Consider the following 24,532-nt stretch of genomic DNA (forward strand, 5'->3'; position numbering starts at 1 on the left):
AGTGTGATTTCTGTTTTGTTTTCCCCGAGACCGCAGAGGGTGGGGGGGTGGCAGAGGGTTTTGGTTCTTGTTTGATTGTAGTTGTTTGTTCTGTATGTTCTATGTTCAAAAATATAAAAATAATAAAAAAATTGATCATTAAAAAAAAGAGCTTTTAGAGTCCCAATACTGTCTGTCTGGAACCACCAAAATACCACATTCACTACCTCTATAAAACAAATACATGGTTTACAAAGTATGAGCAGTAATCAATAGATTACCTTCAATTAAATACCTGACATTGGCTCTAACAGTAATGTTGAACTAACAGGTCACACATTTTGTTTTATTTTGAAAGATGAAAGGCTAAACAGGAAGTTGTCTTCTGTTCCTAATAACTTATGATTTTCCAGTCAATGTAATAAATGATCTGATATCTTCAGAGCAATATACATCTGTGTAGGAATCTCAAGTAAAAATAAATTATTCACTTCAATTTTTGCAGATCAGTTTTAATTTCAGTGCAGCGTAAATTTAACACACAGTGAGATAAAATGGTAAATAAAAGTGGCTGCATTAGCCCTACACTACATTTGTCATTTCATAAGTCACTTGTTATGAATGTCAAAGATTAAACATCTTATACAGTTTTGATGCTTTCGAACATTTCCCTTCGTTTCATATCCTCAACCCAAAACATTTGTTTATTTATCCAGCTCACTGACACAAATGACTTGATGAAGTTTATTGTTCTTTTTAGCAGTTATCCATGCACCACATCTACAATGATATATTCCACCAAGCTGCAGTGTCACAGTAATATTAGGATAAACATTATGTCCTTTATGTTTTACTTCATATACAAGGGAACCTCGGAGACCCTCTTACGATGAGCTTCAGCAGAATCTGGAGGAATAATGAGCTAACATGGAGAGAGGGAAGCCGGCAGGTGAGTGAAAACATAAAACAAAGTGCTGAAGGTTGCAGCAGTGATTGAGAACACTTTTCCCCTTGGAGGAGCAGTAGAGCCACCTTTCCCCAACATGTAGGTTATTTAAGAACTTGCTTTTCAACAATTCCCACCCACCCAGAAAGTCCCTGCGACTGAGATCATACTTTCAGCCATGCTTGCATTAACATACAGGCGCAGAAATAAGCTGTGGGCCCGTTACGACTCCGCACCAGCATCACTACTTCAAGTAAACAAGTTTAACAGATTTATATAGAAATATGCATCAATTGCGTGCAAAAAAAGGTGTTAAATTGTAGACTGACCTCAGTATTATTTCTGGAAATTTGGAAGGTTTATAACGGCATGAAGAGGCGTTTTATTATACTACACTTTGTCATTTCTTTAAGGCTGATTCAAAAATGTTTTGTTTTGAGGCAGAAAAATTGCATTCATTGAATTAAAAAACTAAATGTAGTATTCTTCCCCAGAAGTACATACCTGTCACCAAACCATAATATAATTGAGCAGTTAAATAAATAGAATGTGATTTTCCAAATTCACATATCACATTTTTATTTTTACGTTTTTAGGCAAAATAAACTCAAAGCATTACATTGGAAAAGCTAAAATAATTTTAAAATAAGTTTTTCACCAGAATTACATATCAGGCACCAAAACATAATGCAGGGAGGTCAAATTTAAAGAAATCTAACTGAATATTTGAATAGATATAATAGAATGGGATTTTCCTTGAACACTAAAAAAAATGTACAGAGTTTGGTTGGTGGCCGTTCCTAATAAAAAAGGAATTTAGTTTACGCCACCAGAATGATATACCTGGCACCAGACCATAAAGGATGGATATACAATTTAGAATAAATATAACTGAACAGTTGAATAAATAGAAAATGATTTTCCCTAAATACACAGAAAATTGTAAAGAGTTTGGTTAGTGACTGGCCAATTTAGTTTAAGGTGGGTGGGGTTCTGCTGGGGGAGTTTGGACTTATTACCTCAGTATGTATACAATCCTGGCTAAGGCCCTGATCATCCACACAGTAAAACTGCGGTTTTTGTGGCCCTTGAGAGTCTGTGTTCCTTGGCAAAGTTGCATGGTTTGTAATCACATATTTTGCAATTTTATCCCCTCATGACCTTCTGACGTGCCCGATTAGGTGCAGCAATCAACACAGACTTGCTCAAAGAATATTTGTAGTTCTTATAACCATTCTTCCAAGATCTTTTAGTGGAAAAAGAGCCTTTAAAACAGCAAAAGTGCACATGCTGGATGAACCACAGGAAAAGCACAGAAGACGGGTTGTTTTGACTGCACAGAGGTTTAAGGCCTCAGAGGTGATGAGCTGTTTAACACCAGACTCTGTTCTGAATTGGTGAGGTATATTTGAGTTGGTGGGGGGTTGAGCTGAGGTGGAGATAGAAGCGTCTTCAGAGCAGTGAAACACACAACTACTGTAAGTGCACACTATAAACTGCAGCTAGCGTGGTTACAGTCAGTGCCAGACAAATACACAACACACTGTGTCAATATTTTCCCGACCTGCAGATAAAAATACAGGACATTGACATATTTTTTTTCCCCCCGGCCCAGGTTTTTTTCATGTCCTCGCTGTGGATTGTTGCACCTCCACAAAACGTCCATCGATCAAGTGACGAGCAGCAGAAAAACCAAAGCGACAGGCTAAGTGTTAGGCGTAATCAGCGGGGTTATAATATCAGTCGGTGATGGGGTTTTTCTCCAGCGTCAGGGCGGCAGGAAATCTACAGCAGACTGGGTTTTTTATAGAAGTAGGCGTCGCTGTCAGCGGTAGAGCAGGTCAGAGGTGAGATAAACACACAGGAACCATCAGAAACACTGACAGAAAGAGAGAAACTGCCACACACTGTTCAAGTACACGGCTACAACCATTAACAGCTCAACTAGCTAGTCCTTACTGAAGATGCTACACAGGATTCACACGACAGTGTGCGTTTTTACGGCTTCCCCTCCAGATAAACTGCTACAGAGCCGCTCCCTGACTCCTCCACCCAGTCAGATTTATTTACAGAGTTTTACAAAAGCAAGGATGAGAGACTAAAGCGGGAGATACTTGAATGATATTTTGTGGCAGTGCAGCTGGGCAATACTGGCTCCAACAGGAACAGACGTGGAGGAGATGGTCTGGTTTCAGAGAGTTGGTCATTAAAAGATTAAGTCCGATGACGGGGGATTTTGTGAGTTGTCTTAAATGCAAAATAAATGTAATCTGTAAAGGAAAAGGTAACTTGATGTGTGCAGATTTGGGCACTGACCCTGAATCCTCAACTCCTGCCTTATAATATTAAGTTTTATAACATGAACAAAGTGTTTCCTTAGTTTACAGTCGCTTTACTTTCCTAAACGTTTTCATGTGACAAACATGCAACAATGCTGCTCCCCCTCCCTTCTCTGTCATTTAACCATGTCTTAAATATACTTCACGTGATTTGCATGATTTTGTCAAACTGCGTTGTGTTTGTGAGAGTCAGAACTGCCCATTTGCACTGCCTCAAAATGTGGCCAGAAGCTTAGCTGTTATGCGATGTTTGGTATTACAGATGTGAAATTAGTTGTTCAGCATTTGTTCCTTTGTGAAATGATTGTTGTTGTTGCGGTCTCTTGGTCGGTTCCTCCTGTTTCTACAGAACTTGCGTGCTCCTGAAAAAGCCCTGAGAGAGAGAGAGAGAGAAAATGGAAAACTGTTCAAACCCAGCTTCAATTTGTGTTTTGAATCTGTGATGCATTTCTGATTCAGTTAAACCCATCATGTCCTACACAGCAGAGTGACTTGGGAAACTGTGTGAATGCTCAACAAGTTAATTAACAACAAAAAGTGAATGAGCTTCCTGTTGTCATTGGCCATTCTCTTTACTTTTGTTTGTTTATTTTTCTGCAACAACTTGATTAATCGACCAATCGATTAGTCGATCGACAGAAAACTCATCGCCAACTATTTTGATAGTAAGTAGAAGAATAGAAGTAATTTTTAATGCAAAAAATAAAATAAAATGCAGTTTTTAGCCTCTCAGATATGAAGGTTTCCGGCTCATTTCTGTTTTATATCATATTAAACTGAATATCTTTGGGTTTTTGTTGGCATTTTAGGCTTTTAGTCGTTAGGACAGCTTAGACATGAAAGGGGAGAGAGAAAGGGAATGACATTCAGCTAAGGGCTGCAGGTCGGAATCAAACCCCCGGCCGCTGAGGCGAGGACTGAGCCTCTGTATATGGGCACACGCTCTACCAGGTGAGCTACCCAGGCGCCCCGACACAAGATATTTAAAGACATCACCTTGGACTTTGAGAAACTGGGATGGACAATTTTCAAAGTTTTCTGACATTTTATTAACCAAACGATTAATTGAGAAAATAATTGTCAGATTAAACAATGATGAAATGAATCGTTAATTGCAGCCCTATTTGATGGGTACAGGAGGTGGAGGGTTTCTACCTGGCTACTGGACGTCCAGTTTGCTTGGGCCGACGCTGTGGATGAGCTGGGAGGTTTCAGAGGCGGCGCTGTACGCTTGAATCAGCAGGTTCTCGTTGAGGTCTCCGACCCCGCTGCCGGCCTGCAGTTTAGGGTAGGGGGGCGTTTCCCCGCCCTGTTGCTGTCCACGAGCGTGGGCGTCCAGCTCCATCAGGTGCTCCAGGGAGCAGCCGTCTGTCCCCTCTGTGAGCGGTGAAAACTCATGAGCGCTCGGCTGCTCGTCCCTGGACACAGGACTGATGGAGACAGATGGAGAACTTAAAGACACAATGATGACAGAGACAGGATGTTCTGTTAATTTGCACTTTTCAAAACACAGCTTCAGTATTGAAGGTTTCGTGTGGCTTGCGTTATGAGCTACAAAATGAGATCTGGGAGGAAGCAGTCTCTACGTTTGGGTGTTTTGGAAATGAATCTTTCTTCCTTCATCTCAGACACCCTACTCAAACTTTTGTCTGTTTGGATGAGCAGCACAGGACGACAATGAGATGCACGACTGGAAGAAAGAAGCCAAAAAGGCTGATTGGTATGTGTGGAGTCATCTCAATGCAGACAACACTTGGCAGACAATGTACAAATGTACAAGCAGTAAGAAAAAAAATACAAAAAAACCTGTAATTCCTTTTGTTAACCTGACAAGAAACATGCAGACTCAATGCTAAAAATGATGCTGGGTTTCAAAAATGAAGTTCTACAGTGGGAACAAAACCAGAGACAGTTAAAAAACAAACATGAAGACACATGGAGAGTCAAAACAGAGACAAACAAAAAGGTCTCACCTGACGTCCATGGACTGGACTCCGTCAGACAGCTCGTCCACAAAGCTCTTATTCTCCAGGGGTCCCAGCATGACGGGGGCCTCAGCTGGAGTCGGGGCGTCCTCCTCTGAGGGAACCGCAGCCTCGGACCTCATGTCAGACACTGCCAACACACACAGTGTCGTTTAAAAGTTAGTTTTCTGGGAGATTCAGTGGTGAGTATTATTATAATAGAGGTGCTGTAGGTCTGACTTAGGAATCTCTAACAGGAGAAGCTTGCCTAAAACAAAAAGACTAAAGAGATAAGAATATATTGATCACCAGAGGAGAAATTCAGATGTTGCAGCAGCGACAGGACAGAAATAATAAGTACAGATAAATAGAGAAACATTTACAACAAATAACTAGAGGCATATGAAATAAAAAAAAGAATGGAATAAAAAAAATAGAAACGATACCAACTCAAAATGACAAGGAGAGTTTTTAAATAAATTAAAAAAAATAAAATAAAAAGAGAAAATTACATAGGAAAGCAAATAAATAGTGGAATTAATACAAATTAGGCAAATTAGTAACGAAGGAAATTAAAACAGAAATATTAATGTATGTCACATTTGATCAATTCATTAATGCCTACATTTTATCTTTAATATTTTTGGTACATTTAATGGCTTATTCCTTCATCTATTGAGTCATTTATTTTTTATATTTTTGGTACATTTAATGGCTTATTCCTTCATCTATTGAGTCATTTATTTTTTATATTTTTGGTACATTTAATGGCTTATTCCTTCATCTATTGAGTCATTTATTTTTTATATTTTTGGTACATTTAATGGCTTATTCCTTCATCTATTGAGTCATTTATTTTTTATATTTTTGGTACATTTAATGGCTTATTCCTTCATCTATTGAATCATTTATTTTTTGAATTTTTCGCTTCCGGCTTTCAGGGTAACTGGCTGTTTTTTAGTCACATTACTTTCTAGATCATTTCTTTGACAGGTTTTGTAACTCATTGTGTCTCACCTCCTTTGAACCCGTCTGTGCTGATAAAACAGCAGAAACATAAAGCCAGTTTGGGTCAGAGAGTTCAACAAATGCTGCAGTGTACTTGGTGTTGGTGTTACTGCCTTTTTACCAACAGGAGGCGCTGTTTCCCTGCCTTTATAACACTGCTGAGTCACACTGCAGCGGACATGCATCTCATTCAATTACATAGAAAACTAATTATACTGGAGGAACAAGATTAAACTTCACATCCAATTAAACAAAACATGAATAAAAAACAGGGTGGATGTGGTGAGTCAATAAGTCGTGCAGTAAGTAATAGAACCAAATAAATAACAAATAAAGGAGGGTGGTGTATCTAACATTCACCTGCAACACCAGACAGAGGCTCAACTTCACTCTTCCGGGTTCTCTTCATGATCTCCTCAATTCTCTGTGAAAACAGACACAAGAAACCTTTGTTTTTATAATAGTTTGCACCGTATTTTTAATATGTGTCACAGTTTTATGATGGTCAATAACGGCGTGTGAGAAAGGCCATTTGCTGCTTTGACGTTAGTCTACTGTATATCCACGACGTTCCACTTCCGGTACACCGGAAATTACGCCGATCGCGCTCTTTTCGCCCGGATGTCCATTACCCTCCGCTTTCTTTGTGTTGGCGTTCTAACCCCCGGTGGATTTCTGAGGACTATGGTTAACTGCTCCTCAGATCTCTGCAGGGTAAATCCAGACAGCTAGCTAGACTATCTGTCCAATCTGAGTTTTCTGTTGCACGACTAAAACTACTTCTGAACGTCCACATGTTCCACCAAAACAAGTTCCTTCCCGAGGATATTTTGCAGCGGCACCGTGGCTCCGTCCGGCCGCCCAAGAGGATTGTGATTGGTTTAAAGAAATGCCAATAAACCAGAGCACGTTTTTTTCCAATCCCAGAATGCTGTGTAGACTAGCCAGACCCTCCTCCGCAGCGCTGTGGAGGAGGGTCTGGCAATGCAAGACTACATTGACGTAAACTCTATAATTTAGTTAAGATCTGTGGTACCTTCTTCCTCTGCAGTCTCTCCTGCTCCTCCTGGATGTGCAGCAGCTCTCTTTCCTGCCTCTTCCTCTCTGCCTCTTTCTGGGCTCGCAGGAAGGCCTCCTCCCTCTGAAAAAACACCCAGAAAACATCCAATCAGTCACATTTATCTTTCCGTAAAAGGGGAGTATCGTTAAGTTGTAGTTGCACATACCACCTTAAATTAAACGATGCAATCAAGAAAACACTGCATCTGTCCCCAGACTAAAAATAAGACACTAATCTTAGTTTTACAAGGCAAGGCAGCTTTCTTTATATACCACATTTCAGCAACAGGGCAATTCAAAGTACTTTACACAAAACATTAAAGAGCGGTTAAAAACAATTAAAAAAACATTTGTTTAAGAGAATATATAAAAACAGCTAAAATACGATAAGATAGGCATAAAATGCAAGAATAAAAGTAAAGGACAATTTAAAAGAACTGAGAGTTGCAGCGGACCTGCAGCTTTTTGGGAGTTTATTCCTGATATGTGGAGTATAAAAACTCAAAGTGGCTCAATGATACAGTGTCCTGTGTTTATTTGACCTGACCTCTCGGTCCAGCTGATCCTGCATGTCCTTCCATCTCTGCTCCTTCTGCCGTCTCTCCTCGTCCTCCCTGTTCCTCCTCTCTTCCTCCCGCCTCACCCTCTCCTCCTCGGCCTGCAGTGCAGCTCTCTCCTGCCTCTCTTTCGCCTCTTGCTGCCTCTGCAGCTCCTCCTCCGCCCTCAGCCTGCAGCAACACAGGAAGGTTTGAGCTGAGCAGGCCACCATACAAACCTGCGTTAACTTAAGAATAATCAGATGTTGTCAAAGTGTTGATAGAGAGGAATTTTGGTGTTTCGGAGGTTGATTTTTGTAATGTTCATTAGCCTGTTAAAACTGGACTGAAGATAATATTTTGGACCAGTTGATTGTTAAAAGACTAAGTTGGAGACTAATTTGGTCCTTGTCCATTACAGATCATCCTCTGTCTGAAATTGTAAATCGTGATAGTTTTACTTCGTAAATTAACACTGATTTGTATCCAAGAATGAATACTGAAATACTGGAAAAAGCAGCTAAAAAGACAACTTCCAGTCGGATTTGTGACAAATCTCAAGTACACATTTAAAGCAGAATCACAATCAGGTTTATTGCCAAGTATGTTTTCACATACATTGGAAATGTGCCTTTGTGTTTTGGTGCAGAACAATGAACAATAAGTACGACAAAAGTCAAGAATCATAAATCTAAAATAGAAAAAATTACAATAAAAAATATGAAAAAGATATTTAAACATATGTAAGATATATATGTTTTTAAAATAATTAAAATTTGGTTATTTTTATAACTAACATCACGATATACTTATACAGTGTTTCCTCTATGTTGATTTTGTAGTGGCGGCCCACCACGGCCAAATTTCTGCCGCCACGGTATCAGAAATAGGGCTGTACAAAAAATGTAGTCGCGGTTGCCTTTTAAATTATCCTGCCGACATAATGCACTGCCACTCACATTGCAATTTAACAACAAGTAGAACTATTCAGAGGTTACTGGGCCCGTCCAGTTTAACTGGATGTTGTTGCTGAATGTTGTTGTTCGGACAGACCTGCCCCCACTGCTAAAAAAAATCCTAAAGGAAACACTGCTTATATCAAAATAAGATTTGTTTCTTCCATTTCACCCAGACTTAGCTTAGGCTTTTAAGTGTGCACAATCATACATTAACACACATATAAATGTGCATTTTACGGCTGCAACTTACAGTTATTTTCATTGGTAATTCAATTTTAAAAATGCCAGAATATAGTGAAGAATCCTCATCACAAAGTCCCACATCCAAAGATGATGTCTTTTTTGCCTTTTTTGTCTCAATATCTTTGGATTTTGGATTATTAGTCAGTTAACTATCACTTAAAACAAATAAATACAACAGATCTTCACACTCGAGAAGCTGGAGCTAAGGAATGTTTGGCGTTTTTTCTTGAAAAATGACGATTAACTTAAATGTATAGCTAGTTTGTTTCAGCTCAAATGGACCCCCACCTCTCCTCCTCCTGCCGTTGTCTCTCCTCCTGCTCCTTCTGCAGTCGGGCCAGACGTCGTCTCTCTGCCAGCAGTCGGGACGCCTCCTCAGCGTCCTTGGTCCCGCCAACACTCCTGCCTGTGGGCGTGCCTGGAGATTCTGTGGTGTGGAGACAAAGATGCAGTATGACTTAACAAAAAAAACTTTCAGGGGTCAGAATAAGAGGTGAAGTGGACTAAAAGTTTAAAATACAGTTGTTGACGCACCCACCCACGCACGCACGCACGCACACACACACACGCACACACACACACACACACACACACACACACACACACACACACACACACACACACAGACAGACAGACAGACAGACAGATACAAACACACACACACACACACACAGACAGACAGATACAAACACAAACACAGACAGAGACAGAGACACACACACAGACAGAGACAGAGACACACACACACACACACACACACACACACACACACACACACACACACACACACACACACACTGTGCCTTTACCTGCATTCAGTTCTTTGCTGGTGGATTTGGGGATCTTTTTCTCCGAGGTCTCAGATTTGGTTGATTTCTTCTCAAGGGTGCCCTGACTCTTGAGCTCAGTGTGACCCCTGTCATCGGTGCCGGGGGTGGTGGCCCTCTGCCGGAGCGGGGAGGGGGGGTACTGGCCGGGGGAACAGGGCGACTGGGCGCGACTCCTGTTGGACCTCACCCTGAAAACCAGCACAACCACATCAGGTCACATGAACTATAATTCAGGTGAGGGGTGTGTGTGTGTGTGTGTGTGTGTGTGTGTGTCGTACCGTTTCGGCGTGGCAGGACCTTTGCTGTTGGCCCTGAAGGAAGAACTGCGGGCTGGTGTGTTTGGAGTCTCCCCCTGCAAGTCACATTTACAAATATTACTGTGATAATAACAAGAGCACACATTTTAAACAAATAGTGTGTTGCCTTTGCCGAGTGTGCCTCTAATAGTGTGTGTGGGCTGACCGTGGGTGTTTTGGCTTTGGACGCCTCTTCAGGAAGTCCAGCGATGCTCCTGCGGTTGGAGGAACTTCTGTATGGTCTGTGGTTGTTGGGGGAAGCTGTTCGATGGGACACAAAGGACACTGACGGGTCACAAACACACACACAAAACACACAAAAACACACACCATGACGATGACAGAAAATCAGAAACCAATGAGTGAAGATGGCACAGTTCAGCAAAATATTCACAATAATTAAAAGAGATGCTGTCTTCCTTTGCCTGTAATCCTGATAGAGATATATTCGACCAAGTCATAGTTGTCAAGCGTGACTCGGGACTTTAACACTGTGCAGCTTTCCCTTACTGTACCTCTCTCTGGTGAATGGAGGGCGGCTGAAGAGTTGGAGAGCTGTTTGTTGATTGGCTGATCCATCCCAGGTGGAGACAGGAAGTCAGTGACTGATTAAAACAAACAAAAAACACTCAAAATCACTCACACAGACACATACATGACAGTGAATCAAAGCACTGACTGCTGCAGTATCGAAGGAGGATGTAAATGTCGTGTTTAATAAACGTCCCGATCCCGAAAACAAACACCCATCACACGAAACACAAAACTGCCGGCTCACACAGAAAATAATCCTGCTGGTCGATAAACCGTGCAGGCTGCCCAATAAATAACCTTGGTGATGTGAGACAGAAATGAAGCAGCAGAACAGAGAGCAACCTGCTTCATCATGAAATGGAGGATGATGATGCAGAGGCAGCCGCTGCAGTCCCATGAAACTGAGAGGAAAATGTTTCAGTGAATCAGAAGATTTGGATTATAATTTGATTTACATGTAAACGAAGACATTTAGCACATGTTCGGGAAAAAGTGCAGCATTTCAGCAGAAGGGCAAAAAAAAAACACGGATTTTTGCAGCGGCTGCTTCTGTGATATGAGACTGGGATGATTGGAAATGTCTGGTGGATCTTTGTGTGGTGTGGTGTGTGTGTGTGTGTGTGTGTATGTGTGTGTGAGTGGTGTGTGGGGTGTGGTGTGTGTGTGTGTGTGTGTGTGTGTGGTGTGTGGTGTGTGTGTGTGTGTGTGTATGATCTGATCTTTGCCTGTGTGTAGGTGGGGTCTAATATGTTTCACAGATAGCTACAGGGTAAATGTCTGGTATGATTTATGGTGTGTGTGTGTGTGTGTGTGTGTGTGTGTGTGTGTGTGTGTGTGTGTGTGTGATTGTGTGTAAGCATGTGTGTGTAGAGGGTGTTTTATAGACTGGGCTCCATGCTGAGAATATGTCTGCATCACCAAACACAGCCCTGGGCCAGGAAGACAGGAAGTGGAGCAGCCCTTTGTTGTGATAAGGGTGTGTGCGTGTGTGTGTGTGTGTGTGTGTGTGTGTGTGTGTGTGTAGCAGGGGCTCCAAACCAGACATTAGCTCATTAGCCACACAGGAGAACATAAGTACTTGCACTGTATGTGCTGTGAACTGTTGATGAAAATGTTAAACAATAGCACAAATGTTTCTCTCTCTACACACACACACACCTACAAACACACACACACACACACACACACACACACACACACACACACACACACACACACACACACACATACAAATAAAGTGTGTAAACACAGTCAGTGTTGGAGGTTGCACATTTGTTGTCTTAAAGAAATACATTCATTGTTATTACTTTTGGATTCATTTCTCTTTTGTAGTGATGAAACTGCTTATTTTAAAACTTTAATTTTACAAATTCAGCTTGTGTTTAGTCAGAAAATGTAATAACCTTAACCCATGTTCATGGAAAGAGTCTAAAATTGATCTTCGTAATACTGGTAGAGCAGTTGGTTTTAAAAATCACATCACCGCGGGAGTCAGCAGAGTCAAATAAGGTCACATTAGTAAAATCACAAACAGTAATTGGATGTAATATGTAAATATCAGGCAGCTGATATTCATACTACTGAGGAGCAGAGAGAGGAGAGCTTCACCTGAGGTAAAATATTGCACAGTGCAAATTTAGAATCAAGTCAGCAGAGTTTTTAGGCTGACAACAACACACTGCTAAGCTGCTTCATATAAATGTCATCACAATTTAAAGTGTTTTTTTTTTCAAAACAAATATGGCTTCACCCCGGCAACAGAAAGCTAAAAAATCACTATACTAAATAAATGAAATCATCTGTGTGCTTTCAGCATGTGATTTTTTTTCTTTCTAGCTTTTTGTTGGGTGTCGGCTGCTGGATAGCTCTGCTTTTGTGTGACACAAAGAACTACAGATACAGGAACGATTTGTAGTTGATTTTGGAGGAGAAGCCAGTGCGAGATGTTATGTATGCTGTACGGGTGTCACGATTCCGATTCTAATAATCTAGTGGCTCGAATTTTTGTTTAAAAATTTGTTCCAAATTGACTGGTAGAAAAAAAATTAAATTTTGGCATATGGCTTAGTGTGGTACACTCGATACCATGTAGCCTATCTTTTTAAAGAAGAATTTAAAAATGTAAATGACAGCCAGCCATTAAAACAATGATCTGTTAATCTTTACGATACAATGCTCCTAGGGTGGATCCCAGGTCTCTTATTTGATATCTCCTCACTCCTCGCTTAAACCGGAAGTCGTTGTGGCCCTCCTTCGTGAAAACTGTCTCAAAGCTCTTATAACTGCCCTGAGGAGCGAGGATGGAGGATGGAGGAGGGATCACTGAGGAGCTATAAACGAGGTAACAGAGAGCAGCCTTCCCGGAAGTCGTGCAGCTGAAACATAGACAGTTAAAGAAGCAGATCCCGTTGCTCTGGACGGAGACCAGTGAAGGATATTAGAAGTCACTTTTCCGATGATGGCTGAGCGTTACTGAGCAGCCTCCAACTGAGCTTGAAGACGTAGATGTGACGTGAGCAACCTGTCTGAAAGTTGGAAGTCTTCTGGTAGCTGTGCCAAGAGAAATCTCAATCATTCCCAATCTAGCAGAGACGGAGAGCATAGGTATATGTAAGGAGATAACATAGACACAGGCTAATTATTGATCACTAAAATGATAGTTAACATTAGTAATTAAACTTAAACAGCTAATGTGAGTCCAAACTGCCTGCTAGCTTCTCCTGTACTATACGGTAATTTCTCTACTATGCAACAGTAAATCACGTGGTTATGACCCAATCGTTAGCCTATTTTTATAAAAACGTCTGCTACGGAGCCATAACGTGAGGTACAAGGTAATGGAGCCTTTTATACATTGTCGTGTTTCTTTAGAAATAAACAACGGACAAATAGAGTCTTTAAACTCTTCAGATGTAAAGTTATTCGCTGTCAAAGTGGCGCCAAAATGAATGGCAGTCAATGGGATGCTAACGGCGGGTGATGGCTTGTTAGCAACAAAATGGCTCCATAGGAGGTACGATTTGTGGACGCTCGCTTACCCCCTTGAGCTGAAATCTTTTGCTAACTCCGCCCAAACAACTGACGAATTCCCTCTAAAAACACATTTTCTTGTTTCCTCTCTCCTCGCATGATTTCCTTCGCGTCTCTTCCATGCTTCCTCTGTGGGATGGACTAAGACGCGAGGAAGCGAAGCAAGTAAAGAAACCGTGGATTCAATTTAAGGACCTGGGATGTACCCCTAGTCTAACAATGGAATAACAGTCAGTGCTGAAAAAAAACAACAATGTTTTAATCACTAGTCAAGTCGAACCATGGATTTGAAGGATTGTGACACCCCTAGTATGTTGTGAAATATGTATGTGAAGCATGTTTTGGCATCTACTCAAAGAAAAGAGTAAATATATAAAGATAAAGAAGATTTTACAAGCAACACTGCAATGAATTGATCACCAGACACAGCACACGTCATAAACACACTCCAGGACGACAAAACAGCCGACGTGACGGTACGAAGACGTCCACACACATGCAAAACAGAGGAACAGCTGCAGGTGAGGCAGCAAGATTCATGGTGGGAGCGGTATGAGCGTGGCACACACACACAGTCATGGGGTCTGTACCGTTACGGGATTGGCTGGCGCTGGAAGCAGCAGGAAGCCCATTGGGCTGAGCGGAGCCAATGGCATGGCAGGGCGGGGTCTTAGGGTTACCTGGGCAGCAGGTGAAGCAGAGCGGAGAAAGCAAAGCGTTACACACTCGGACACACACGTACACCTGCGTCACTAACACACAACACACACACACACACACTGACATAAAAAGTAAAGATAGCGACGCTACGCGCTCAACACAAGATTCCCAGCAGGAAGTGACACATCAAAACTGTGTTAAGTTGAATCATCAAGACAGACACAAAGGGATTCAAGATAAGAGCTTCAAAGATTAATTGATTAGTTGTCAACTATTAACTTAAAGCAACTCTAGAGAACTTTTTGTAACTTAAAATAATGTTTCCAAAATTGTTTCAGTGGTTCATCAACTCATAACAGCGTTAACAGCACTTCTGCATTCGTTTTGCCCTCTATCGGCTATAACCGCGCTATGCAAGTTTGCCAGATCTGGTAGTGGATCTGTAGTTCGAATGAGACATAATGGGACAATTCCACTTCCAACCTGTAGTTGGAGCGAAGCGGGAAAAGTTCTCTAGTGTTGCTTTAATTGGCAACTATTTTGATAATCGGTTTGAGTCATTTTTTTATGAAAAAACAAAGTAAAAATTCTCTGACTCCAGCTTGTGAAATGTGAATATTGTTCTAGTTTCTTCTCTCATTTTCAGACATTTTATAGACCAAACAACTAATCGATTTATCCAGAAACTAATCAACAACAATTAATCAACAATGAAAATAATCGTTAGTTGCAGCTCTATTTGAGATGAATGGGAAGGTTGTGTTGAGTCATCAGGACACACTGAAACTTTGTCCTGATGACAGGGCTAGATTAAAAGTCAGGGGATCGAAAAAGTCTGCAAAGACCAGGATTGTCTGCATCCAAACAGTTTTGAAGACATATTCTCTCTGAACCACAAAAGTCCAACTCATGGTGGCACAACCCGGTCTCACGCCAGTTCGTGAAATGGTCACGTTATTGTGATTTATTGATTCGTGTACAGGTCACGATTTTCTCGTTTATTTCATGTACAGGTCACGATTTTCTCGTTTATTTCGTGTACAGGTCACGATTTTCTAGTTTATTTCGTGTACAGGTCACGATTTTCTCGTTTATTTCACAAACTGCCATGACATTGGGCGGCTCTGTAGCACGCAACAACGGAGAAATGAAACGCCACACGCCGGCAACAACGGGACGGTTGAGGTTGGGAAGAGAATAACGCGGAAAAGAACCGTCACACGCAGGAGACGCCGACAACAACGGGACGAGAAGAGAATAACGCTGAAATGGACTGCAACACGTGGGACGCGATCCCCGGTCTCCGGGGTGAAAGTCCTGTTGTTTGACCCATCCACCACCCCGACCAACCTTCCTGCGTGGATTTTCGCCTTATCAATACTACTCGCTATCGTAATCGTTCTGTGATCACGAAATATGCTTCCCATTGAAATACATTACTTTAAAATTCGTGCTCACCACACGAAAATAACGACATTAACGTGTTCAGTACACAAATCAATAGATTCAATAACGTGACCATTTCACGAACTGCCATGAGACTGGGCCGGGTGGAAAAAGTAAGAGGATCACTAAAATCATTAGGATTCATCCTCTGGGAAAAATGAACGTCACATTATGGAAATCAATCCAGTTGCTATTGACCTCAGTCTGGACCAACCAACATGCTGAAAGTGTGGCTGAAATTGGACCAAAATAAAAGGCCTGTCGCTACTAAAAGTCGGTTTTAAAAACAGGCTTGGTTCTCTTTTTTAAAAACATCAACGTAAATCACAACTTGTGATCTCAGAGGTTCATCAGTGATTCAAAAAACGCATTATGTTTCATGCTTTCAAATTAAATTAAATTTTATTTATAGTGTCAAATCATAATAGAGGTTATCTCAGGACACTTTAGAGGGAGGAAAGAGAGAGAGAGGGAATACAGAAATATGACTTATTTCCCTTTTGGATTAATCATCTTACTTCACACACTGCCTGTCAGTATCATATATATTTAGTTTCAGGTCTTTTTAAAGCTATATGATGTTGAAACTGAGTGAAATAGTTCACGTGTTTAATGGCTGCACCAGTCAATCAAATGCAAATACTCCAGATGTCTGAAGAAGTTCATACTGACAGATTTGGTTCCTTTAAAAACTTTAGGATCTCCACTAGAATTTAAAATAAAGTTCTGTGGTTTGAACAGCATTTGGCTGCGCAGCATGTTTCCTGTTTGCATTATTAACATGCTGAATATGCTATGCTGTTATAGCTGGTTGTTTTATTGCCTGAAAGGCCAGCCTATTATTGGACGATCAACTGCCTCCATATTTCTTTCAATTTTCCAGAACATAAAGCATGTAAACACACTGATGTATTTCTAGTACAGGCAAACAATATGAGTGCTGCCATGATGGAGTAAAAATCAAAATAAACCGAGAAAAGGCAGCAATTATCAGATTTTTAAGTGGACTACCTTGGAACCAGAGAAAGATATGCAGCGCACACACACATACACACACTTTACGTCTTTAGTGAGTCTCTGTCCTCTAATCGAGTGGGACTGTAAGATGAGATGCTGCTGTTTCTGCTGCAGTAAGCGTTCTGCTGGGCCCGACAGATCCCAGAGCAGCTTCTCTGCCAGTCAGCCGGGCCGGAGCCAGGCCAGCTGCTGGGTGGACCCTGATCCCCGGTCAATGCCAGGACGGCTCGGCTGATGGATACCGTGAATAATTGATGGCGTTATGAAAGCACCGCAGGATGTAGAGCCTAGCTGGGGGCCGACATGACGGCAGAGATATCTCAGAAAAGACGAGGACGATGTGATGCGAAAGAAAGACATAAACTAAGAGATGGATGTCGGCACAGCAAACAGCCTCGTGTCGCACTTTGTCTGTGTTTATGTCAGCGGCCTTGGTGCGTTCAAGGTGACATGTGTAACTCTTCCGGGAATTAGAAGCTGCCTACCAGCTCGCGAATAAAACAACAGCGCAATAACACACACATACAAATACAAACACACACCTGTAAGCACGTTTACCAGCCAAAACCACCAGATTTAAACCACAGCTTCCGTCAGTCTGATTACAAACTGAAGCTCTCTACACACACGGTAAACACACACACAGCCTCGTCTAACCCTGATGGGGTTTAGAGACAAAGCGCTGAGCAGCTCCTGCATTGCAGCCTCCACACCCTTTTCCATCCACTGCCCTCTTCTTTTCTTAACCTCCATCACTTCTCCCCACATCCTCACCTTCCTCTGTTTATCCTCGTCCGTGCTTCCTCCACAGCAGTCCTCCTCTGCTTTGTCATCCCCTCCCTTTCATCCAACCATCCCCCTCTTCCTCCTCCTCCCCGACCTCCAGACCTCCTACCCCCCCCCCCAAACACCTTTCCTCTCCTTCTCTCCTCTCCTCCTCTCCCCAGCCCCCATCAGTATCCGCCCGTATGGTCTCTCCTGTTCTACATCTCAAACCAACCCTCCACTGACATCATCAAGATCGCTCTCCTTCTCTCTCCATCACCTCGCCAGCAAAACCCCCATCATACTCACCCTCCACTCCATCAGGCGGTCCTCCCCATGTCCAACGTTTCGGCCTGTTATCCAGGTGGTCCCGAGCCTCCCCCCCTCCTCCTCCTCCTCCTCCTCCTCCTCCTCCTCCTCCTCCCCGTTTCTCGGCGCCTCCGGCTCTCCGGCGGACCAGGGCCTCCAGCCTCTCCTGCTCGTTGCGTTCAGAAATAGGGAAGAACAGACATTCTCTCACCGAGCCATCGCTACGGCGACGGGTGCCCGGCGATGCGCACGGAGACAGCTGCGCCATGGTTACTGCATGCAGCAGCCTCGCCCCTCTGTCCTCTTCGCACTCGTCTGTTCTGTGTCTGCTGGCGGTCACCAGCGCTCGATCGCTGGCTCGTCTGTCACTCAGTGATACATAATCCAGCAGCGCTGCTCCCTCTCTTTCTCTCTTTCTCTCTCTGTCTGCCTCTCCCTCTAGGTAACACGACTTCCTCCCTCTCCTACCTCGTAATTGTTCACCCCACCCACCCTCCCTCCCTCTCTCTCTCTCTCTCTCTCTCTCTCTCTCTCTCTCTCTACCTCAATCTCCCTCCCTCTCTGAGTCTATTTCAAAGAGCAGTTTAATCAGGCGGGAGGGGACAAAATGCAACCCATCACTACCCCCACATACATGCATGCATGAACACACACACACACACACACACACACACACACACACACACAGACTGGGTGGGTTGGATATTGATACTGGCTGTATTGGTTTTATCTCCAGTGCTTCTTCACCCTTTCTACCTTCTTCTGCCTCGTCTCTACACACAAAATGTACAATCTAAAATACACAATTACTTCATAAAGATACAATACAGACCACAGCAGAACAACAATACAACATACTTGATACATGGTATTATATGGTTCAAATGAATCGTCCGATTCGATATTAATTAGGTCAGGGAATTCTCAGTTACAATACCAATTTAGCTCGGGTATAAAAGAGATTCTCAGAGAACTTCTGCTGTAAATTGTACAAGCAAGAAGCAACCCTCAAATATTTTTTATAATGCACCAGGTTAATGTTTGAGTTTGTTTAAACGTCTTTTCACATGACAGTCATTAGTCATTGAAAAGGCAGATATTAAAAGATCGATTTCGGAGTTGTATTAATCGACATCGGATCACTCAAACAAACATTTAAATTGGAGAATCGATTATTTGAACCCAGCCCTAGTAATTATTATTAGCCTATATTACTGCTTATGTCTTACTTCCTCCTTTGCTGTCTGTCTTCTCTTCCTGCGTTTTATTTACAACCACATCCCATTCTGGTCTTTCAATCAACGACCATTAACGTGGCGGTATTAGTGAGCAGACCGCAGTTGTATATACGTGTATCTACACAGTTTAAAGCTGATACGCTGCTCTGGTAAACTGTCTATAAATATATACAGGAGGGAAATGCCTCGCCTCAGCATTGTAATGGGTATTTACTGAAGGTGCATGCAGAGTCACGCACAAACTGCAGGAGGGAGGAGAGATGACGGGAGGAGGGGTTCAGAGTCAAGCACAGGGAATTAAAAAGAGACAGCAGAAATGTAAGATGAAGGGGGGGATGGTGGAAAGAGAAACATACATACACATATATATATATATATATATTGTAGATATAGATCAGAGAAGAAAAGAAGAATGGATCAGCAGGCTGCAGCAGAGTCATTTACAATTTCTCTGCGCAAAATTGTGAATTTCTATGAGAACGTTTTGGTGTTTAATTTTTGATTTATTATTCTGTTTATAAGGTGCGTGGCAGCGCATTAAGTAACACTAATTACATGCAAATATGACAAAGTTAAGTCATAATGGACTTATTTACATTTGCAGTGTCCTTTCAGGCTGTAAGCCTGACACACACTGCTATTAATGACACTTAGACTGACACAATAAAACAACTAGAGATGACCAGTACGCCAGAAGATTTAGCCAAGAAATCAATCAACCAATCAATCAACCCCCAAGCAAATACAATCAACAACCTCAAGGAGCTGACTGTTCCAAACACGCCTCTCCGCTGATTTACAATCTTTAAATGTTGCAACAAGTCTTTTTTATAAATTGTATTTTAAATTAGAAAAAAAGGCTGCTGTAAATAAAACTATTTTTGGGGTGATAATAATCACAAAACCACACTCTACAGCTGAAATGATTAGTGGATTCATCGATTAGTTGATCAAGAGAAGATTAATTAGAGGCTATTTGATTATCGAGTAATTGCTTTAGTAATTTTTCAAGCAGAAAAGGCAAACACTGTGTGGCCGGGTTGGCTCAGTGGGTAGAGCAGGCGCACATAAACATAGAGGTTTATGCCTCGACGCAGAGGTCCAGGGTTCGAATCCGACCTGTGATGATTTCCTGCATGTCTTCCCCTTTCTCACCTAGCTGTCCTATCCATTAAAGGCAGAAAAGCCCAAAAAAAGAGTTGAGACTGTGAGTATTTCATGATTTTCTTTGCCATATGATAGTTAATTTAAATCGTAATGTTTTTGGGGGGTTTGGACTGTTGATCCAACAAAATAAAGACATTTTAAAACGTCACAGTTGGTTCCGAGAAATTGAAAAAAAAATCTAAAAATTTTTTTTGATTTATTTCACAGACAAACATTGATTAATCCAGGAAATAATCGACAGATTAATCAATAATACAAAAGAATTCTACCCAAATCTTGGTGGCACTATACAGAGTAAACAGTAGTTTACTGAAATACACAGAAGGACATGAAAGGTGCAGGTCGTCTCGACTATAGACCGACAGAATATTAATCTATAATCAATTACATTTACATTTTTTTAAATAATTTTTTAAGATTATTTTTTGGGCCTTTTAGGCCTTCATTTCCATTGGACAGCCAAAGACATGAAAGGGGATAGAGAGGGGGAACGACACGCAGCAAAGGGCCGCAGGTCGGAGTCAAACTCGCGGCCGCCACGTCGAGGAGCAAACCCCCACACATGGGCGTGCACTCCACTAGGTGAGCCAACCAGGCGTCCAATCAATTACATTTTAAAGTCATTTGTCAAGCATGATGCCAAACATGCTCTGGTTCCAGCTCTTCCAATGTGACGTTTTGACACAACAAATACTTTGATGTCACGTAGAGCTGTGGGAAATTGTGATTTAATATGTTTTTTATATTTGTGACTAGAAAATAATAAAAACTGCGAGTCAAATGAGAAAGTAACAACCTTTTATACAATGAATGCTTAAGAAAGGACATGGAAGGTGCCTGTTGTCTCGGCTATGGGCCGACTAGAATATTAATCTACATTCAATTTCAACTTTAGACTCATTTATCAAGCAGAAAAATGCCAAACATGCTCTGGTTCCAGCTCTTCCAATGTGAAGAACTACTGTTTTTCTTTGCTTTATATCGTTGTATACTGACTATCTTTTGGGTTTTTATACTATTGATCCAACAAAGCAAATACTTTGAAGTCACCTAGATCTCTGGGAAATTGTGATTCATTATGTTATGTTAGACTAGATAATTAAAAACTGCAAGTAAAGTAAGAAATCTATGAGAAAGCAACAACCTTTGGTACAATATATGCTTACAATAAAAGCCTAAATTCAAATTTAAATCCTATATTGAATCACATTGATTGTGTGGATTTATTTCCGTTTTTCAGAGGTGAAATACGTGCTTGTCACAGCACTGCGAGCATTGACTGTCTGTTCCAGTAAACGGCACACAATACGCTGACGGTGATGTCATTGCCCCACGAGGCTGACCAATCATTATGTCATTAAGTTATGCATATGAGTGTGTGGAGTGGGGGGAGGGAGCCTTTAAATCAATAAAGACAGTGACCCCCCCTCTGTCTGAGAGGTGAGCGGTGAACTCTCTGTGGATCAGACTGTCACGGGCCGGGGGCTTGTTAACGCCTTTCAACAGGGAGAAATTATTTATATTCTGGCTCAAACTTAAAGGGTTATCGCTCAAACGCAGCATGTTAATAATGTTGGGCTCTAAAAGGGATTATAATAACAATAGTGTGAGTCAATGGTTCTCAGCCAAGTGATGCCCACTCATGACTCATGTAGAGTGGTGAGTTTTATTCAAAATGCATTGACCATGAACAGAAATATCCTCTCTGATGGTATTTTACTTGTGTGCTACACCTGCATAAACACTAGGGCTGCAACTAACGATTTTTCTCAATGTGGATTAATTTGTAGATTACTTTCTGGATGAATGGATAAGTTGTTTGGTCTATAAAATGTCAGAAAAATGGTAAAAAATGTGGATCAGTGTTTCCCAAAAGCCCAAGATGACGTCCTCAAATATCTTGTTTTGTCCACAACTCAAAGATATTCAGTTTACTGTCACAGAGGAGAGAAGAAACTAGAACATATTCTAAGCTTTTCCATTTTTTCATTTAAAAAAATGACTAAAGCTGATTCATCTATTATCAAAATAGTTGGCAAATAATTGAAATAGTTGACAACTAATCGATTAATCGATTCATCTTTGCAGCTCTAGTTTAAATTACCTTATTTTCTTCCATTTTATGCACCTAACTACAGTGATTGTGTGGCCAAGATGCAAGTTTCCTACACTCAATACTGTGCCTGAACGCATCCTGTGTTTTTCTGTCAGGTTGCACACATACACATAGCGCATCTCTCCATCTATTATTCTCTGTCACACACAAGATTTCCTGATGGTTCCCTATGATAAATCGTATGGTTTTCCACAGTATTTTGTCTGTGTTGTGGCAGTGAAGATTGTGCAGGATGTTGTCTTTGTGCTATGGCTTTGAGTCTGCTGCAGAAAACCAGCCAAACTTTGTTATGTTTCAGTTGAATGCACACGATTAGTCGGCCGACAGAAAGTCATTAGGGCTTCTGCATTAATTACTTGCTATTCCCTTAAACTCTGGTTCGGCCCAACAACAGCTAGAAACACACTAACTCGGTTATGGATCGACACAATTAATTCAGTGGCAGCTCAAAGAGAAAAAAAAAGGAGAAAAGAGAGAGTGATCATTGGTGGGAAAGATGCTGTTCATCCTGTGATCCAGTTTCAGTTTAAGTTTGTGAATGTGAACGACAGAGTGATGGAGAGGAAGGATGAAGCAGAAGTAGAGGAAAACATAACATGGTCTTTGGAGGGGAATGTAGAGGTGGGTTATGCTGCATTCACGTCTATTTTGATTCATGTATATATGAGTTGCCAATTCAGTATCGTTTATCTGCCTATCATAATGATATTGTATGATCATAACATGTTATCTTTTTACAATAAATTCAAACTAATTGTGACAAAAAATGAACAAACGTTTAAGATTTGGATTTATAAGTTTTTCTGTTTAATGCATAATAACAGAACATCAATTTGAACATTTCATATGTGACTTTTCACACATTTATGTATATACTTTATGAATTATATCTAGGAAACGTGTATTTCCTAGACATATGTATGTATTAATATTGTGATTTTACTTCTAACCATAGCAGTCAGCCTGACTGCTTACTTCTCAAAAAACATAAACCTCAGAAAGATGTCAGGAGATAACAGAAGTTTTCAGTATAATTAATTAAAAATTGCAAATTTAGCCAATAAACAAGTAAATAAATAAGTGAAATTGGATTAAGGTCCTTCAACAAACAGGGCTGGGTAATGAATCTCAATATATTTTGAGTACACATCGTATTAAGTCACTAAAAACAATCCTGGGTCAGATTTCTAATCTTGTTAACTTCATTTAGAAGAAAGTCTGCACTGCTTACGCAATATCCTAACATGCTTCTGCTTCCTGTTCAAGTTATGGCACAGTTTATTTTTTATTTATTCTTAAAGTGCTCATATTATGCTCATTTTCAGGTTCATAATTGTATTTAGAGGTTGTACCAGAAAAGGTTAATGTTGTTTAATTTGCAAAAAACATCATATTTTTGTTGTACTTCACATTGCTGCAGCTCCTCTTTTCACCCTGTGTTCAGGTCTCTGTTTTAGCTACAGAGTGAGACCTCTCACTGCTGTTCCATCTTTGTTGGGAGTTGCACATGCTCAGTAGCTAGGTAAGGACTACTAGCCAGTCAGAAGCAGAGTATGAGGGCGTGCCCTGACAGTATCTAGGTAAGGACTACTAGCCAGTCAGAAGCAGAGTATGAGGGCGTGCCATGCTAGCAGCTAGGTGAGCATTATAACGTGTGTTCCAAAGTGACCACGTTTGTCTCTGAAGTAAAGGCTGGACTACAATAGAGCTGTTTGGAGCAGTTTGTGAACAGTGTTTTCTGTTGGAGATGGTAAGTCCCTTTGGGGTGGACTTTGGGCTTTTTTTTACTTTGTAAACCTATTACATGCACAAAAAGATATATAACACAATAAAGGAAAGGGAAAAAAGCCAAAAAGCATAATATGAGCACTTTAAATCAGTATTTTAAGCTTTGCTTGTTTAGGGTTAGGGGTCTGACAGCCTCTGTAAAACCAACCAAAAAGCTTCTAGAGTCTACAGTTTGAATATTTAACACAACAGTGAAATTATAATTTCAGTGTCAGTGGATGTCAGAGCGTCGGGAACGAGATGTCATTCTGTTTTCTCACATTTCACATCAAACGTGTATTGAATGCATCATAAGTGTGCTGT

General features: G+C 41.2%; 1 protein-coding gene across 6 annotated transcripts in view; it reads right to left on the reverse strand.

Moving 5' to 3' along the window:
- Positions 1–489: 489 nt before the first annotated feature.
- map7d2b (MAP7 domain containing 2b) overlaps positions 490–24,532 on the reverse strand; it is a 31,310-nt gene continuing 7,267 nt past the window's right edge. The window contains exons 4-16 of one of the 6 annotated variants that reach the window (XM_031285238.2): positions 17,921–18,086; positions 14,314–14,403; positions 10,675–10,764; positions 10,326–10,444; positions 10,142–10,215; positions 9,843–10,051; positions 9,322–9,460; positions 7,843–8,023; positions 7,273–7,377; positions 6,597–6,660; positions 5,238–5,379; positions 4,420–4,715; positions 490–3,637 (exon numbers count right to left, since the gene is read on the reverse strand). In XM_031285238.2, coding sequence (XP_031141098.2) covers positions 4,424–4,715; positions 5,238–5,379; positions 6,597–6,660; positions 7,273–7,377; positions 7,843–8,023; positions 9,322–9,460; positions 9,843–10,051; positions 10,142–10,215; positions 10,326–10,444; positions 10,675–10,764; positions 14,314–14,403; positions 17,921–18,086 — 1,671 coding nt within the window. In that variant the 3' untranslated portion in view covers positions 490–3,637; positions 4,420–4,423. Of the gene's footprint in view, positions 3,638–4,419; positions 4,716–4,737; positions 4,955–5,237; positions 5,380–6,596; positions 6,661–7,272; positions 7,378–7,842; positions 8,024–9,321; positions 9,461–9,842; positions 10,052–10,141; positions 10,216–10,325; positions 10,445–10,674; positions 10,765–14,313; positions 14,404–17,920; positions 18,087–24,532 lie in introns of those variants that run through there. The other 5 variants (XM_035998061.1, XM_035998060.1, XM_035998063.1 and 2 more) reach the window with 5 other exon arrangements.

This window comes from Sander lucioperca, chromosome 23, assembly GCF_008315115.2.
Source record: "Sander lucioperca isolate FBNREF2018 chromosome 23, SLUC_FBN_1.2, whole genome shotgun sequence".
NCBI lineage: Eukaryota > Metazoa > Chordata > Actinopteri > Perciformes > Percidae > Sander > Sander lucioperca.